The 18,532-nt window shown below is 37.7% G+C and overlaps 1 protein-coding gene across 6 annotated transcripts in view; it reads left to right on the plus strand.

Annotated features, from left to right (window-relative positions):
- Positions 1-18,532, plus strand: part of SENP2 (SUMO specific peptidase 2) — a 31,545-nt gene that overhangs the window by 647 nt on the left and 12,366 nt on the right. For 3 of the 6 annotated variants that reach the window (XR_006965608.1, XM_047098796.1, XM_047098795.1), the window contains exons 2-10: positions 1,858-1,913; positions 6,490-6,623; positions 7,229-7,295; positions 9,317-9,407; positions 11,909-12,077; positions 13,814-13,917; positions 15,227-15,321; positions 15,748-15,799; positions 16,810-16,876. Coding sequence is in view for 5 of the 6 variants with exons in the window: in XM_047098796.1 (XP_046954752.1) it covers positions 1,858-1,913; positions 6,490-6,623; positions 7,229-7,295; positions 9,317-9,407; positions 11,909-12,077; positions 13,814-13,917; positions 15,227-15,321; positions 15,748-15,799; positions 16,810-16,876 (835 nt within the window). In the remaining variant the exon portion in view is untranslated. Of the gene's footprint in view, positions 1-1,857; positions 1,986-6,489; positions 6,624-7,228; positions 7,296-9,316; positions 9,408-11,908; positions 12,078-13,813; positions 13,918-15,226; positions 15,322-15,747; positions 15,800-16,809; positions 16,877-18,532 lie in introns of those variants that run through there. The other 3 variants (XM_047098798.1, XM_047098800.1, XM_047098799.1) reach the window with 3 other exon arrangements.

The following is an 18,532-nucleotide window of genomic DNA, read 5'->3' on the forward strand; positions in this document are numbered from 1 at the left end:
AAGTGTCATATGTAGGCAATAAGTGCAGCTAAAGGAAGTGAGATTCATAGCTTGACCAAAGCCGTTTTGACTACAAGAATTGTTCTCTTAGCACCAAAGAACAGCAGCTGTTTTGTTCTGAAACAGCTGTCAAACTGTGTGTGTGTGTGTTTTGCGAGGGAGGGAGGGAGGATGGTTCTGTGCTTTAGAGTTAGTATATGAGGGGGGAAAATTAGGTGTCTCATTTCTTTAAAAAGATCACTAGTTTGTGCTTAAAAAATTTTGGGGGAAACTAAAACTGTTCTTTTTTTTTATATATATATAAAACTGTTCTTACTTAGTATCTGCCCCTTGGTTTGTCTCATTTCATAGTGTGTACCCCTTGCTTGAGAATTAATCTAGAGAATAAAAGACCATACCAATTCTCTACTCCCCCATCAACTTTTAGTGACCGTGTTAATTTCATTTTTTTATTAAGCCCAGGATTATTGAAGGATAGTTTCTTGGAGCTTGAGAGAGCAAGATGATTTAATACATGAGTCTGAAAATGCAGATCATTGATGAGATAGGCTGTTGGCTACATTCCATCATGTGTTCTAGAGAAACCAAGGTTTCAACTTAGTCTTTTCTACCTTTTTGTGAGGTTGATAAGAGGATCATTTGGGAGCATGTTGTAAAGTGCCTTAAATGATGCTTAATATATTATAAGGATGGTATTTGTTTATTCTACCTCAGCGGCCTTGTGCTGAGGCTGGTGCATGATAGGTACTTGGTACATATTTATTGAATAAGAGAATATTAATTTCCTCTCCTTGTCCTTTCTTTCTGCTGTGAATCCCTGCCAGTGAGTGAAACAATGGTTTGGAGATCAAAACCCTGTTCTTCACCACACATCCTTTATCTAAAACAATTCTTCACAATGTAAGCCATGTTTCAGTCAAAATGAAGCCAGGAGGTCTTACTGGGATGTTCAAAGTTATTAACTGAATGGTATTCTCCTGGGATTTATTCTGTTAATTTTTTTTTGGTAAAAATGATCAATTATAATTATCTTTAGAAAGATGATTATAGTATACCGTAAGATTTTAACATTCTTGAGGTATATATAGGCCCAAAAACTTTCCTGAATTCCCCAATTTTTTATTACCACTGTAATATAGTTTCCATGATAAAAATGCAGTTAAAGGGGCACCTGGGTGGCTCAGTCGGTTAAGCATCTGACTTCAGCTCAGGTCGTGATCTCACAGTTCTTGAGTTCAAGCCCCGCGTCGGGCTCTGTGCTGACAGCTCAGAGCCTGGAGCCTGCTTTGGATTCTGTGTCTCCATCTCTCTCTGCCCTTCCCCCGCTCGTGCTCTATCAAAATGAATAAACATTTAAAAAAAATACAGTTAAATATAACACCTTTTCTGGCTAAGAACTATATTTTAAGGCTTCTTATATTGTCTGCTTCTAGTAAAGTAGAGGATGGCTTTTCTTGTGAGGGTGGGGAGATGTTGTCATCTTTCAAAAGGAAGTTATTTGTTGTTTTAAAATCATTGCTGGAGAGAAAAAGGATATACCAGTCCTAGGCTGTCACCTATGTTCATTTACTAGCCAAATGATTTCTGGCCAATTTCAAGTTTGTACTTTAGCCAGATTACAGATTATCATTTGATAGGGAGTTTTGGGTCTCTTTCAAATAGTTTAAACAAGAGTGTTAAGTCCTCAAATGGTGAAGGCCTACTACAGAGGAGTGTTTTCTCTTCAAACATCAGTTGAGTCTCATCTTTTGACAACGTGGATGGAGGGGGTGTGTTGTATGCATATTAGGTTTACTTATAGAAATGGATATGTGTGTATATGTAAATATATATATTTTTTTCTCTTTTTCTTTTCAGCACTTTGTTTTCTACAGTGGACACTGATGAAATACCAGCCAAAAGACCAAGATTAGGTATTGAATATGAATTTTAAAAATTAGTTTTTTTTAGTAGGAAAAGTATATGCATGGAACAAAATTCAAAAGGTAAAAAGTTTATGCTGTGAAAAGTAAGTCTCTTTCCTGTCCCTTTTCTACTCAGTTATCTTTTCTAGGGACTGTTATCAGGGTCTTAAGTATCCTTCCAGATAGATAAGCCTGTGTGTTGAATGTGTATTTTAAAATTCTGAATCTTTTGGGGCGCCTGGGTGGCGCAGTCGGTTAAGCGTCCGACTTCAGCCAGGTCACGATCTCGCGGTCCGTGAGTTCGAGCCCCGTGTCAGGCTCTGGGCTGATGGCTCGGAGCCTGGAGTCTGTTTCCGATTCTGTGTCTCCCTCTCTCTCTGCCCCTCCCCTGTTCATGCTCTGTCTCTCTCTGTCCCAAAAATAAATAAACGTTGAAAAAAAAATTTTTTTTAAATTCTGAATCTTTCTGTAAAGAAAGGCGCTTTTTATTTTTGAGGAAAAAACACTGTAAAAACTACTTAAAATTGAGTCATCTAGTTCAAATAGCTGAGTGAATGAATCTAATGTGTTGCCCCAAATTGTTTACTTCTCTGGATCCAGAGGGCTAGACATAGCTTGATAGAAGAGAATAAAACTAGATTAAAGGAAAAAAGGCAAAATGGAGTGCTATAATAATATTTCCTCTGTCTGAAAAATGAATGCGAATTTTGATCTCCTCCAGATGTGGTAGTTAAGAGTAGAAATGTCTGTTAAGATTTCACTTAAATCCAGGGGCACCTGGATGGCTCAGTCTGTTGAGCGTCCAACTCTTGATTTGGGTTCAGGTCATGATCTCATGGTCATGAGTTCGAGCTCCACATCAGGCTTTGCGTTGACAGCACAGAGCCTGCTTGGGATTCTTTCTCTCTTTCTCTCTGCCCCTTTCCCTGCTGGTTCTCTTGCTGTCTCTCAAAATAAATAAAGAAAACTTAAAAAAAAAAAAAGATTTCATTTAAATCCAATGAGCAATTATTAAGCATGTCTTACTGCTAAGCAATGTGTTAGGTTCTACAGGAAATAGAAAAATGAGTAAGACAGGGTCTCTATTTTTAAGGACCTTACAATTGTGGAGGTATATAATTGTATAGTAGAGGGTATAAGGCAAGCATATAAATTATTACTAATGTCAGTAGGGATGTGATAAATGAAATAAGAAAGATAGTAACAAAATACTGTCCAATTTTCAGCTGATTAAAAGTCTCAGTAAATATTTGATGAAAGAGCTAGTGTGTAAGATGGATCTTAAAGGGTGGATGGGATGTCAGCAGAGCAATAGGAAGGAAAAGCATTCTAAGCAGAGGGAACAGTATGGAAGAGTTGTGCAGTTTAGGAAATAGTGAATAGAATTCAGGGGAGAAGTTGGCTAAAGAGAAGTATGTCAAATTAAAGAGGACTTTGAGTGCGAGGAATTTATATTCACTGGGACAGTGTTTCTCAAAGCACAAGATGGGTATCAGTTTAGGAAAGGATTTTAGGGGATACAGCATTTCATAGCATTAAGTAACATGTGAATTATGTTACATAGTAAAATGTTGTATCCTTTTCAGTTGTTTTTAATTTTCTGATTATTTCAAGCAGAATATCCTGATTTAATGCTAGTATGTTTTTATTACTTGCTATTACATGTGACTCTCCCTTCTTTTAATAGGCCCAGCTAGAACTTAACATTTTTATGTTTTCATTTCTTTATAAGGCAAAGAATGTTTCTTTACATTTAGAGTAGTGTTATAAAATTACCTTTCAAATACATTTATTTAGCAAAAAACATGAGTCAATTTTAAACAAAAATATAAGTAAGTAACAGTTATTTATATAAATAAAAAACTTTGGCAGTGGTTACACCTGAAACCAACAAAACATTGTGTGTCAACTATACTTCAACAAAACAAGAAAAACAAAAGAACTTTGATGATATTATAGAAGGTTCCTTAAATAATAAGGGTAATCATCTATTTCATGGACTTCCATGTTAAAGATCTCTCCCTCCATGATTCCATGAAATATGTATTATAATTTCTGAATTGAAATTATAGATGGGAACCAAGGGGGAAGCAGTGGGTAGAGGATATAATACTTATTGGCAGAGTTTGTAAAGGTCTACAGCACTGCATCCAATAGACCTCTCTGTGATGATGTCTGTTGAACACTTGAAATGGGGCCAGTGTGCCTGAGGAACTGAATTTAATTTTAACTACATATAAACTTAGGTAACTACATGTGGCCACTGGCAACTGTGTTGGATAATACAACTCTCTTGGTTGCTTTTGAGAGAGGAAGAAAGGAGGGTAAAAGAAAAGGGGAGCCTTAGAATCTCAGACTTATGATCTTACAGATCAGAGGGGTTTTAAGAGATCTAACCTAGTCTAGTGTGAAGAAAGTAAGGTGGTCTTATCCCCATTTTATAGGCCGTCTACCTTCTTCCTCTCCTCCTCCTCCTCCTTCTCCTCCTCCTTCTCCTCCTCTCCTGTCCTCGTTTCTCCCCCCTCCCCTTTCTTTTTTGAGTCATTTAGATTTTTTTGGCCTAGTCTCTAGGAATACTCAGATTTTGGGGTGCCTGGGTAGCTCAGTCGAGGTCGAAGCATCTGACTTCAGCTCAGGTCATGATCTCATGGTTCCTGGGTTTGAGCTCCACGTCGGGCTCTGTGCTGACAGCTCAGAGCCTGGAGCCTGCTTCAGATTCTGTGTCTCCCTCTCTCTCCACGCCTCCCCAGCTCATGCTCTTTCTCTCTCTCTCTCTCTCTCTCTCTCTCTCTCTCTCTCAAAAAATGCATAAACATTAAAAAAAAAAGAAGGAATACTCAGATTCTGACAAATTTGTAGGAAAATAAGTGTTACAATGCTTTTTAGCATCCATTATTTAACTATGTTAGTTATTACGAGTATACTATGCCCTCTGGGGCCTCTCTCTCTGCCCCTCCCACGTGTGTGCTCTCTCTCTCTCAAATATCAATGAACATTAAAAAAAAAAAAAAAAAACCACAGCAGAATATAAGATACATTACTAGAGGGATAATCTGGATTTTTTTTTAAGTTTATTTATTTATTTTGACAGAGAGAGCATGTGTGCACTCACGAGTGGGGCAGGGGCGGAGAGCAAAGGAGAGAGAGAGAATCTCAAGCAGGCTCAGCACTGCTTGAGGCTTGAACCCAGGAACCCGTGAGATCATGACCTGAACAGAAGTCGAATGCTTAACTGACTGAGCCATCCAGGTGCCCCATCTCCCTGTTGTTTAAGTTATTCCCCTATCTTTCTATTTCTGTTTTATATTTTATATGTTCTGGAGTGCTTGTTGTTTAAGAGCCACCATTTCAGTTTCAGGCTTTTTTTTCTCTAAAAAAATTTAGCAGAGTGTGGCTAAATTGATGGTCTCTTTCTCTCTCAAGCTAGTGGTTTAAAATACCTTAACTGGGAAATAGAAAGGAAATTGTAGACAACCAATCAACAGTGTAGGAAATGAGAAAGGGGTAGTGTCCTAAGAAGAGGAAGTGGGGCAAGTACTGAAATTTACCGTTCCCCCTTATTTGTTTACTTACTTATTTTGTAATCTTTATTTTTGGTGGCAGGGAGGGGCATCAGATCTAACATGTCTTCTCCAGTAGAGGAATAGCCTTATTTCATCAGAGATGTTTAAGAGCTACATGTTTTATACTTCACTAATTTCCACCTTGGAAGTAGCCAATGTATAATAGGCACTTAGTAAGTAGTTATTTAGGAGAGTATTGTTACCTTCCCAGGAAGTAAGAACAAACCAGTGAGTAAATTATACTGCTTCCTGTCGGATTCTGCCACGTTTAGTGTCTATATGCTGCAGGTTAAGTTATGCCCCTATCTCTCTGGCTTATTTATTTTATATATTCTGAAGAACTCATTGCTTAAAAGCGGTCATTTCAATGGGTGCCTGGGTGGCTCAGTTTGTTAAGTGTCTAGCTCTCGATTTGGCTCAGGTCATGATCTCATGGTTCTTGAGATTGAGCCCCCGTGTAGGGCTCTGCTGACAGCGCAGAGCCTACTTGGGATTCTCTCTCCCTCTTTTGTGCCCCCTCCCACTTGTGCATGCTCTCTCTCTGTCTCTAAATAAACATTTTTAAAAAGTTGTCATTTTAGGACTTTTTTTATGAATTAGTATGTGATTTGCTGAAGTGATCATTTCATGTTTGTATAGCATCCCAGAAGAGATATTTTATTGAAAAACAAAAATTACGGGGCACCTGGCTGGCTCAGTTAGTAGAGCATGCGACTCTTGAACTTGAACTTGGGATTGTGAGTTCAAGTCCCATGTTGGGCCTAGAGCTTACTTAAAAAAAAAAAAAAACACCCAAAAAGCAACTCAAAAAACAAAACAAAAAAACCTCCAAATGCTGGAATGCTGGAATTTCAGTTATTCAGATAGGAGAAAAATTACTTTTACAGTTACCGTCTTATCTCAGTGATTGAAAGTAGGACTTCTAATAAAGATTGAGAGAGGCCTTTCTAAGACATACTCTTAATTTTTTGCTAGAAGTGTATTACTCTATATGTGTATGTAATCTATACTATATTTTCTAGATTATTTCATTCACCAAGTGAAAACCAGTCTCTACAATGCTGCCAGCTTATTTGGATTCCCATTCCAGCTGACCACAAAGCCCATGGTAACTTCTGCTTGTAATGGAACACGGAATGTGGCCCCTTCAGGAGAGGTCAGTGGGGATAGGGTTCCATTGGGGCTACTGATTTTTGTACTTCATCATTAAAGTTAAATTTTAGAAATATTCTCTTTTTATGGGATGTTTGGCTGGCTCAGTCAGAGAGCATGCAACTCTTGATCTTGGGGTTGTGTGTTCAAGCCCCACGTTAGATACAGAGATTACTTAAATAAATAACATTTTATTAAAAAAAAAGAAATATTCTCTTTTTAGGAATTAATGAGTAGAATGACTTTTTCCCAGAAACATTGATTCCAAAAACATTCTTTTTTTTTCCCCCCAGAACCATTCTTTATTAATGTTGATATAAAGGCCAAGAATTTAAAAGTTAAGAAATTATGCAGTTAAAAAATATTTATAAAGAGCCCAGCTACTAATACATCTGCTTTTCTTATTTAAGTACTATATGTAAAGAACCTAGAATTGTTATTTTGTACATAATTTTGTGAGTCGTCACCAGTTAAACCTTTGGTCTCACTAATGATGTCTCTTCTGTGAGCTAGCAAAATAATCACCAATAGAGTGATTTTTTTTATATTAAGAACTTACTTAAATTCTAAAATTTAGATACTACAGAGGTGGTTCTATTTGATTTTAAGGTATTTTCGAATTCTTCATCTTGTGAACTGACAGGTTCTGGATCCTGGAACAACATGCTGAAACTGGGTGAGGTGGTCAAAAATCTTTCTGCTTTCCTCTACCTCCTTCTGCCTCTGTTTTCTGAGTTTTGAGAATATGAAAGGAAAATACTGATTTGGGTTGGGATAAGAACATAGACATATTCTCTCTACCATTCTAAAAATGAAATAGCTTTCTTTTAGAATTGGCATTGAATTTACTGGTTGTGTTTTCTATTTGTATTATCAGTGTCTTTAATGTGACTTAGTTCAAGGTTCATTCATAAAAAAAAACAAATAAAAACATTTCCTGAGAGCTTACTCTGTGCTAGGCATGCGTTAAGTTATCAAGAATAACAAAATAACAAAACAATAATTAAAACTTTTCATAACAAAATATAAAACAAATAACAAAATAATTAAACCCTGCCTTTGAGGAACATCATCTGATTGGGAAGCAACTTTAAGTTTCCAGTTCTCATGTTTTTATGGATTACGAATCTCCATATTATTGTTGGAGCCCAAAGTTGAATTGTAATTATTGTACATACTGTATAAAATTCTATCATGGGGAAGAATAGGAAGAATCCAGACTCCTGAAAATGGCTGTGATCTCTGTCACACAGCATATGAAGTTTGAGAGAAAGAGAAAAAAGCTTTTAGAAAAGTTGTGGGTTCAGAGATCAAAAATAGAAGAAATTGAGGAAATGACAAAAACCTTACAGTAGTGCTACTCAAACTTTTTTAGTAAAGTATCTCTGGTAGAAGAGAAGAGCAAAGGGGAGTAAATGCATACCCCTGAGTCTGAGAATCTAGTTCCAAAAGACCTGGAACAAAAATGATACTTTTTTTTGCAGTCTTTCATTTTAGAAGCAATACAAATTAGATTTTATAATCTATTCATATCATTTGAATATATAAATATTAAAAGTCATTTATCTTTGGGGCATCTGGATGTCTCAGTCGGTTAAGCATCCTACTTCAGCTCAGGTCAGAATCTCACAGTTCATGAGTTTGAGTCCCACATTGGGCTCTCTGTTGTCAACACAGAGCCTGGAGCCTGCTTCAGATCCCCTGCTCCCCCCACCCCCCACCACCTTCCCCTGCTTGTGCTCTCTCTCTCAAAAATAAAATAAACATTAAAAAAAACTATTAAAAAAGTTATTTATTATTAAGTTGGACATATGGAAGGGATGATACATTTGTCTTGTGCCTGAGGTACCAACACTATGTTTCTGTGTATTTGTGTAGCCTAGTCAGAGAAACACAGGTATTTCTAGGGCACCTTTCTTGTACAGTCTCTTATCTGAAACCCTTGAAGATGGGCTTGGAATTTAGAATCTTTCATATTTTAGATATGTTGTGTTTATTGAATATTGTTAACAATCCATTAGGATTGAACAGTGGTTCACATCAGATTTTGCAAACAAATGAATTCAGGTCAGTTTAAGTTTTGCTGCTACAGACTTAAATGAAAAAACTTTCAGTTTTAAATCTCTTTACATTTTGGAGTCCTCAGAGACTCTACACCTCTATAGTAGCTCCAGCAGTGAATGGGGCTGATGAAAGTGTGGTTACTTGTTTTTGAGGTATAGTAAACCATCTCATAAGTGTTGGAAGCTTCCAGTGAACTGTAGTAGCCTATAGCAAGTTTTCATTTAAAAATAACTTCTGTTTAAAAATAGTAATAATAACTTCTGTTTTCTTGGGAAGAAGAAATGATTTGAACAACTCACTCAATTTGATTAGATTACAGGGAGTTTGTAATCACTGAGTTCCCCATGCTTCTTAATGGTCCCAGGATGCAAGTGAAACTTGAAGAGCTTGCCTGTGAATTTTTACGGTCTCTCTGAGGTCCAAGGCAAACTAAGCACTATTGCTTTTTCTTCAACTTTTACAATTTGTACTGGATCTCTGTGCTATATAGTAATAGAATTTGAAAGAATAGGGTATTTAGTTCTACAATGTAGTCTGCTCACAGATTTTCTAATGCAGACTGTTCACAGGTTTTTGGGTTGGGTTGTTGTTTTTTGGTTTTTTTTTACAATTACAAATGCATTTTTAAAATAGGTAATAAATCTCCTAATGGAATAAGTGACTATCCAAAGATCAGAGTGACAGTAACCCGAGATCAGCCTCGCAGAGTCCTGCCTTCCTTTGGGTAAGTGTTAAATTCTGCCTTCCTGTAAATGGAAACTTATTCTTTTATGTAATCTTGTTAAGAAGTACTCCGAGTTTAGTAATTTGCCAGATATCATACAGCTGTTGAGAGATTTGAACTCAGGTGTGTGTTACTCTTTCTATATCATCATATGCTTATAGCATCTGATGTTGAAAACCTTTTAAAAAAGATTTGTTGCTCACTTCTAAACTTTATTTTTTTATTAAGTTTTTTATTTTAATTCTAGTATAGTTAACATACAGTGTTAATGTTAGTTTTAGCTGTACCATAGAGTGAGTCAACATTTCTACACATTGCTCAATTCCCCGTCATAAGTGTACTCTTTAATCCCCATCACCTATTTCACCCATTCCCCCCCACCTCCCCTAAACTTAATTTTTTCCCTAAACTTTATTTTGGAAGCATAATATACATATAGAAAGTGCAGAAACCATGATAAGTTTCCGTATACTAAACACATCAGCTTTATGAAATGTTTTTATTAGTAATTTTCTTCTCCTTTCTGTGTTCTCACTTTGTTGAATAAATAGCTGATTGTAGGGTTAAGAGAGAAAGTACAAATATCATTTTGTTATTTCTCATTTAATTCCATTACTGTCAGAGATATACTGTAGTGTAATTCCAGTTCTTTAAAATTTGGTAACATTTGTTTTATGACCTGAATATGGTCTGCCTGGATGATGTTCAATGTGCACTTGAAAAGAATATGTATTCTGTTATTTTTAGGTGGAATGTTCTAGATTGCCAGTTAGGTCAAGTTGACTGATAATGTTTTACAGTCTTACTGATTTTCTTTCTTCTTCTTCTTCTTCTTTTTTTTATATTCGCTAACATTTATTGTAGAACAACATTTAATTTCCTTGCAGAGTAAACACATTCCTAGGAGACATTGTATGGCACACTATGTCTTCCAAAATTATATGTACAAATTGTGATTGATATGTTTCCACTCTAAAATTACCATTATGTGCATATAGTCTACACTGTTGTTGTAGAGAATTACCATAAGCATCAACCAGGGTCTTAACTGATTTTGTACCTACCTTTTTATGGATTGGTGACCAAGGAGTGTTGATGTTTTCTACTATAATTATGGATGTGTCTATTTTTCCATCTAGTTATGTCAGTTTTTGCTTCATGTATTTTGTCTTTATGTATTTTAAAACTCTATAGGGGCATCTGGGTGGCTCAGTCAGTTGAGCATCTGACTCTTGATTTCGGCTCAGGTCATGATCTCATGGTTTATGAGATTGAGTCCTGTGTCAGGCTCTGTGCTGACATCGTAGAGCCTGCTTGAGATTCTCTCCCTCTCTCTCTGCCCCTCCCCCTCTTGCACCAGTTATTACCATTTTGCCTCATTTGCTTCATCATGCTCTGTCATATATACCTAATATTTTTTTCTGAAGCTTTTGAGAGTAAGTCTTAGGCTCATGCTCCTTTAATCATAAGCTCATGAGCGTGTTTATTTCTTAAGAGTGAGGACATTCGCTTACATAATCACAGATTAACAAAATCAGAAAATTTAACACTGGTACAATACTATTCTATAATCTCATTAAAATCTTTCCATTATAGAGATTATTTTTTTTCTGGTCAAGGATTCAGTGCAGGATCATGTATTACATTTAATTTTCATGGCTTTTTGATCTCCTTTAATCTGGAACAATTCCTTAGCCTTTCTTTGTCCTTGATGGCATGGATATTTTTACAGAGTAGAAGGCATTTCTTTTGTAGAACGTTCTTTAATTTTGTCTGATGTTTACTTATTATTTGTTCAAGATTATGCAGTGTTTTTTTGTTTGGTTGGTTTTTTCATTTTGTAAAAATACTACATCAGTGGTTTATCTTCTTTAAAATATCTCATCAAGAGGGGTATGATACCAGTTTGACGCATTACTGATGACATCAGGAGAAGCAGGCTCTGTCACCAGCAACAAGGACTGGGTGGGGGCTTCATGGCTTCCATTTCTTTAGCATTCATTAATTCAGCATTCATTGGATATTTACTGAGTGCCTTTTGGCTTAGGTCCTGTACTGGGGTACAGTGGTGAAAGGATGTCATCTCTGTTTTCATGGAATTTGAAGTTTAGTGTGGGATAGACACAGTAAACAGGGAGTCACACGAATCAGTAATGCCACTGGTGCAGGTGACTAAAGCGAGAGTGTAGTGTCTGAGGAGGGTATGTGTAATAACACAGCTAAATCCAGAGTTGTGGTTGGACATGTGAGCATGAGGAAGAAGGCAGAGGCTTCCGTGTGGCAGCCCTGTTGGCTGCAAACAGACATTCCAGGGCGGAATGCTGGGGTGCCCTCCACTTTAGAGACAGATTTAACTGTTGTGAGTGGTAGTTTTCTGGTTTGCCAGGAGCAGGCTCAACCTAGGACAGACAGCTTAATCACAGGATGGTTTGGGAGATTAAATGATGGCAATTTAAGCAGTTTGGCGATAACTTTTTCTTTTCTTTTTTTCTGTCTCGCAGTTTTACTTTGAACTCAGAAGGGTATAGTAGAAGACCTGGTGGCCGTCGCCACAGCAAAGGCCCTTCAGAAAGTTCTTTAACCTGGAAGCCTCAGGAACAGGTTGTAACAGAGATGATTTCTGAAGAGGGTGGCAAGGGTCTGAGGCGTCCCCACTGTACTGTGGAGGAGGTAAGCCGTTTTAGCCTGATCTCTTTTAAAAAATATTTTATGAATTCTTAGGGGAATAGATAGTATGTGTACTGGAGTACAAAATTCAAAAGGTACGAAAAGGACGTACACTGTAAATTTCCCAGTCTCCCTTTTAGTGCGCGGCCCCACCACCATGTCTGATGCTAAACAAGTAACCACTGATACTTCTGGAGGCTTCTATACGTATATAAGTTAGTCAGTTTTCAGATTCTTTTTCACTGTGGGACAGAAAAAGGAATCATGCTAGAAAGAGAGGAGATTGTATTCCTTTTCGCTGTTTGAATTATTTTAACTTGTTTCTTTCATAAGGTGTAATAACTGTGGCTAAGTAAGAGAAGTAAATGGTGAACACGTCTGCTTTTTCCTTCCCTTTTCAGGGTACTTAGCATGATGTCTTCATCAACAGTCTTCTTTTTACTTCCCTCTTGAAATCTTTGCTTATTCTAGGAAAATTTAGAATTATTCGTGTATCCATGGCATTTCTCAGGACCATCACCTAGTGCAATTTGCTGGATGGTTTTCTGAACCACTTAGTTCAATTTGTGTAAGAATTACTTATTTGAGGCCCAGGTGTTGTGCTAGTTGTCAGCAATTCAATTCAAATTCAATTCAGTTCAATTCAAAAATTGAATAAAATGTAGCCCCCATCCTCTCGGAGCTTGTGCCTAACTAGGTGAATCAACAGAGGCAAGCAGAGGGAGGAAGGGATGGAAGTAGGCTTCAGTACCTCTTAGGTGAGAAGTCAGAGATGAGACTGAGCAAATATATATGAGGTGCACACAGGATATATTCTAGAAATATTAGAAGGTAATATTAGCAAGGACATTTTCATTGGTTAAGTGTAATACAAAGCTAGAGAGAAGAGCCTGAGTCTCAGATTTCAGTCTTGGTCACTGACCAAGATACCCAGTGTGTGTAGGGGGAAGTTGATGACTTCAGTTTTGGGACATTGTTTAAAGTGCCTGTGAAACCGCAAGACCTGTCTGTAGACTCTTGGATATAGGTGATGGGAGTTATAAGAAGAAGGCAGGGTTAGAGACACATTTCTGTATCTTCTGTGTATTGATGTTCAATAAATCAAGGGAGAGATGACTCAGGGAGAGAATGTAGTGTGAGAAGAGATGACAGGCAGACTGCCTGTATTTGAGGGCAGGCAGAAGGAGAAATAGGCAGTGGAGACTAAGAAGATAAGAAGAAATCAGGAGTGTATAGTCTAGGAAGGCAAGGTGAGGTCAGCAGGGTGAGATGCCAGAGAGAGTGGTCGAGTAACATGAGGGCTGAAGAAGTGTCTGCTGGGTCTGGCCATGGAAGTCATTGGTGACTTAGTGAGACCATATTCACTGTGGAAGCTGAATGTTCTAAATATGCAGGTGGATTATTTCCGTTGAGTTTTTTGTGGTTGACAAAAAACTGCTATCAAAAACCTAGATGCCATCTGAGTCAAGCAGGTAACACAAATGAGTGAAGTGGGCTGGAGTGAATGGCCCATCTAAGGAGAATAGCCCTACACAGCTTCACATTGTTGATTCAGTTTTTTGAAACAGGCCAGATGTTTGGATTTTTCTTTTCAGATTTATCAAGTTGGGAACTCAAAGAAATTTTTTAAATGCTGACAAACACGTTTGTGGGCGGCATTTGACCTCTTAGTTTCTGTTTATGATTTAATGATAGGTTTAATGTTACAGTACTTAACTAACATGCTTTCTTTTACTTAGGGTGTTCAGAAAGAGGAAAGGGAGAAATACCGAAGGTTATTGGAGCGACTTAAAGAAGGTGGTCATGGAAACTCTGTTCCTTCTGTAACTTCAACTTATCACAGGTAGAAATGAGCTAACAAAATAAATGCTTTGCCAGACATCTTTTTCCTTATTTTTGGAGAGGGGATTGGTGAGAAGGGTTTGTTGAAAAAAGAGGTTAGCTTTGAGAGAATTAGCCTTGTTATATGCCTGAACGTTGTATCTAGTAATGAGACACACGGCAGTGGTTTTGCAAAACAGAATTTTCTGTCAGCTTTAGACTCTTTTGTTCACATGAACTCTTGAAACTCTGATATAGAAAAGTAGAATTACAGGTTGAAGTCAGGTTCTTACTGAGCAGAGAGGTTTTTCGAACACTCCAGCACACACATTTCCCACAATCTCTTGTCTTTCTCTGTCCCTTTCTCCCTCCTTCCCCTTTTCAGCCCAGTTCTCCCTCCCACCCCAGCTTCTCTGTCAGATATACACACAGTCCCAGTGGCATGTTAGTGAATGCATTTTTGCACAATTGGAAGTCCTCCACTTCAGAGACAAGATTCAAGTCACCCCAGGTCATAGAAAGTTTTCCTTATAAGGCTTCTTGTTTGTTAATTAAATATTCTAGTGCTTTGGGCAAATAGATGACAGTGGCAGAAGGAGCTGATGTCTGGCCTTATATTAGCCTGTAAAAAAGGGACAAAAAATATATGAGCTCAGGATTGAGGCATAGGTGATAATTCTAACAAGTGGTGTGAGAATACACGGTGGGGGTGGGGAAGATCCTGGAAATCATGTAACGGCAAGTTGAAGGTGAAAAAGTCACAGGACTGTCTAGCTTGTTGAATGTACAAATAGCAGAAGATTATTTGTCTAGGAATTTTAACTTGCTGTCTGTGAGCTTTTTTTTTTATTCTCTTAGGCAGAATGTTAATATTTTCTCCGTTTTGATTAGCCACTGTTGGAAGCAGCAGTATGCTTCCTGAGCTTTTGCTTTTGTCATGTTGGCAAAATCCTCAAACTATTTTGCCGTTTACAGTCCTGCTTTTATTGTATGGTTTCAGGGTCCATTTCATTATATCATTTACAATTTTTCATCTTTTAACCTGAGTTTTATCACACTGAGGTTTTTTTAGTCAGGGTGGTGCTGGGGATTGAGAACATCCAATTTTACAGAGAAACTGGAGGTTAGGTAACTTGGCTGAGGTATTAGAATCAGGATTACACTCCTTGTATCCAAGTCCCAGATGTTACTATGTTGCATCCTCTCATAATTTTGAAGTTACAGGGTAATCAGTAACTCCTATTTTGAGAAGCTTGTCAGTCGGAGATCATGAATATTTATGGTGGACTTTCCTTTTATATTTGACCTTCTTCACTTTTTATGTTTCTAAGCTCTCAAAGAAGTCACATGGACACATTAAAGACCAAAGGCTGGGGGGAAGAGCAAAGTCACGGAGTCAAAACAACTCAGTTTGTTCCAAAACAATGTGAGTTCCCAGATTTAGCCTTATCTCCGTGTATTGACCTTAGTTCATGTGCATACGGAATTGAGAAATGATGTGCTAGTGAAAGATGGTGTACCAAACTTTAAAACATTGTTGACCCAGGGCATTGACTTGGTCTTATTCAGTACAAGTACTTTAGTAAAAAAGCGATTTCAAGATGAAGTAGATTCATAAAATACCTCTTGATTGTTATTCTTAGCTTCTACATAGCAAGTATTTTGTGAGCCTGGAGTTAGTTTCTTAATATTTATTTTGTTAATTTCTTCATATTTCTCCACTGGCTGTTCACTAACGGCACTAAATGATAAGTGAATGTCTTGATACTTTGGAAACTGCGTCAGTTGAAATTCTAGCTATATGGTTGGTTAATAAAGGAAACATTCAATCTTTTCTTTGTCATCTTCGCAGATAGAGTTGTTGAAACAAGGGGACCTCTATGCTCAGTGAGAAGTGAGAAGAGGTACATGGTTCAGTTCATTCTAAGTTTTCTTTTGATGGATTATTTTCTTTGTAAGCTATTTTTGTGAATAACTACGTCTAAAGACTTATGAACTCTACTCAGCTCTGGTAGCTGGTTAGCATATATGGGTACACGGGTAGCTGTTGTGTCTAATGCCCACCCTAGCTCAGAGGGTGCTCTTCTCTTCTGGGCTTTAGGGGTTGGGAGATGCAGGCAGGTACCACTTGGATAGGAGTGTGGTTGTGGTAGGCATCTTTAGGCATTAGCACCTCTAGTATAAGAACAGTGAAGGCAGTTCTGTGTGCCCTTAGTATTTTGGATGATAGTTCCTTGATAACAGAGTTTGGGGTAGACTATGGGCCATTGTCCAAATCTGGTCCACCTGCCTATTTTTTTAAGTAAAGTTTTATTGGAACACATTCATGCTAATTCATTTACATGTTGTCTGGCTGCTTTTAAGCTATGATGGAAGTTGAGAAAATGTGACAAAAATTCTAAGACTTGGGGCACCTGGCTGGCTCAGTGGTAAAGCATGTGGTCCTCAGAGTCGTGAGCTTGAGCCCCATGGTGGACATAGAGATTACTTAAAAAACCCACAAGACTTGCAAAGCCTAAAATATTTACTATCTGATCCTTTTTCAGAAACTTTGCTGACTCTTGGTTTAGAGGACTATATAAACTCAAGGCAGTTTTTATTTACAAATTATTAAGTCTTATTTCTAAAACTAGTGTATCATTTACAGGTTAAAATTAATCCAGTCTAGAGGTGCTTGGGTGGCTCAGTCGGCTAAGTGTCCGACTCTTGATTTCGGCTCAGGTCATGATCTCATGGTTTGTGGGTTTGAGCCCAGTGTCACGCTCTGCGCTGACAGCATGGAACCTGCTTGGGATTCTCCCTCTCCCTCTTCCTCTGCCCCTTCCCCACTTATACTCTCTCTCTCTCTCAAAATAAATGAATAAACATTAAAAAGTATATATCCAGTCTACACTCTCCCAATTTTTTTCCTCAGGTGTTGTTCAAAGGGGAAAATTTCTGATACAGAGAGGACAGTTGGACTCAGACTTGAAAATGAAGGTGTAAGTGGAAACCCTAGTTCAATGTTATATCATATTACTCTTTCAGCTGATTCACGTTAAAGTTTTGGTGCTCATGACAAGTAAGAAAGATGAAAAATATTACTTTGATTTCTAATTTTGTTGTTTTCTTTGAAAAAGCAGCAGGCATTGAAGATACACAACTTCTGGCTTCCTTCTGAATTCCTGGGGTTTTACCTCTGTATGGTAGCCACCTTTTTTTGTGAGAGAGACCAACTTGCCTCCATCCCAACCCTTATCTGTGTTGCCTGGCTTCTTTTGGAGAATTTTTAAAAACCGTATGTCTCTAGGAAAAATAGGTTCAGGATTTCTTTTCAGAGTCAAGATCTCAGATTTATTTGAAAATATTAGCAGTCTTAGGCTTAATTGGATTTAATGTTTTTCTATGTAAGTATTGGAACAAAAAGTGTTCCAGTGATCCCCATACCAACACTAACATTTTAAACAATAGTAGTAGAGTGCTTTGCTAAACACTCTGTATCCAAAAGAAATACATTACTAAATTAAATGCGAGCTTGAAGTTTTGGATTACTTCACATTTTAGATACATGGAAATGCCAGAGTTTAGGACACTGATTTATGTGAAGTACCAGTATAATCAAGTTTTTCTTCTCCCATTAGACCTTTTTGTAAGAATTAGTCTGAAGGCTAAGTCATTTGTTAAGTTCTAGGTCTCAGAACTTCCCCATCCCCAGTAATTTGGAGCGAAGCCTTTTGTATTGAGTTAGCATTTATCACCTATGGAGCACAAACTGAAAGAAGAGAGGAACTAAGCCTGAGAGAGGAAAGAGAGGGAGCATATTTGGAACCTGGCTAAAAACTACGTCCTGCTGGGGTGCCTGGGTGGCTCGGTCGCTTAAGCATCCAACTTCAGCTCAGGTCATGATCTGGTGGTCCATAGGTTCGAGTCCCTCGTTGGGCTCTGTGCGGACACCTCTGAGCCTGGAGCCTGTTTTGGATTCTGTGTCTCCCTCTCTCTCTGCCCCTCCCTGGCTCACACTCTCTCTCTTTCTCTCAAAAATAAATAAACATTAAAAACAAAACAAACAAAAGAACCCAACTATCTCTTGCTTCTATTCTTGCTGAACCTGAAGGCTTTGCTGCCCGGGAATGTGGGGAGGGGCCACCAGCTGCTAGTTTCCTAGGACCAGTATACCTGGCAGTCAGCTAGAGTGAAGAGTACAGGCTAAGCATGCTGAGACTAGTGTGGTCCTAGTCTGAAGCTCTATTTGTAACTCAGTTTCTTAATTTTAAAAGTTGGTCTACTAGATAACTGAAATTTAATATTAAACATTACATAGGGTCACAATATGGAAGGGTATTGTCAGAGTTTCTGGAATCTTGGCAGAGTTCTATTTGTTGACCCAAATGGTGCTTACATAGGTGTTAATTTTACAAAAAATTAAGTGGTACATAAATGTACATTTTTCTATATGAGTAATTATTTTTCTTAAAAGATGAAATAGAACAAGTTTACTTATTATAAGGATCGTAATGCTTTATTCTAAGTGATGGGATTATGGGTCTTTTTTTTTTTTTTTTTTGCTTTTTTTAAACATTTCAGAATGTCCTATAACCGTCTTATTTTTCCACTGGCATAAGAGAGCTGAAAATACTTTCCTTGCTGCCTCCAGGGAA

Source organism: Lynx rufus, unplaced genomic scaffold, assembly GCF_022079265.1.
Source record: "Lynx rufus isolate CCGP_SWC_20201006 ecotype Redwood Valley unplaced genomic scaffold, mLynRuf1.p SCAF_5, whole genome shotgun sequence".
NCBI classification, from domain to species: Eukaryota; Metazoa; Chordata; class Mammalia; order Carnivora; family Felidae; genus Lynx; species Lynx rufus.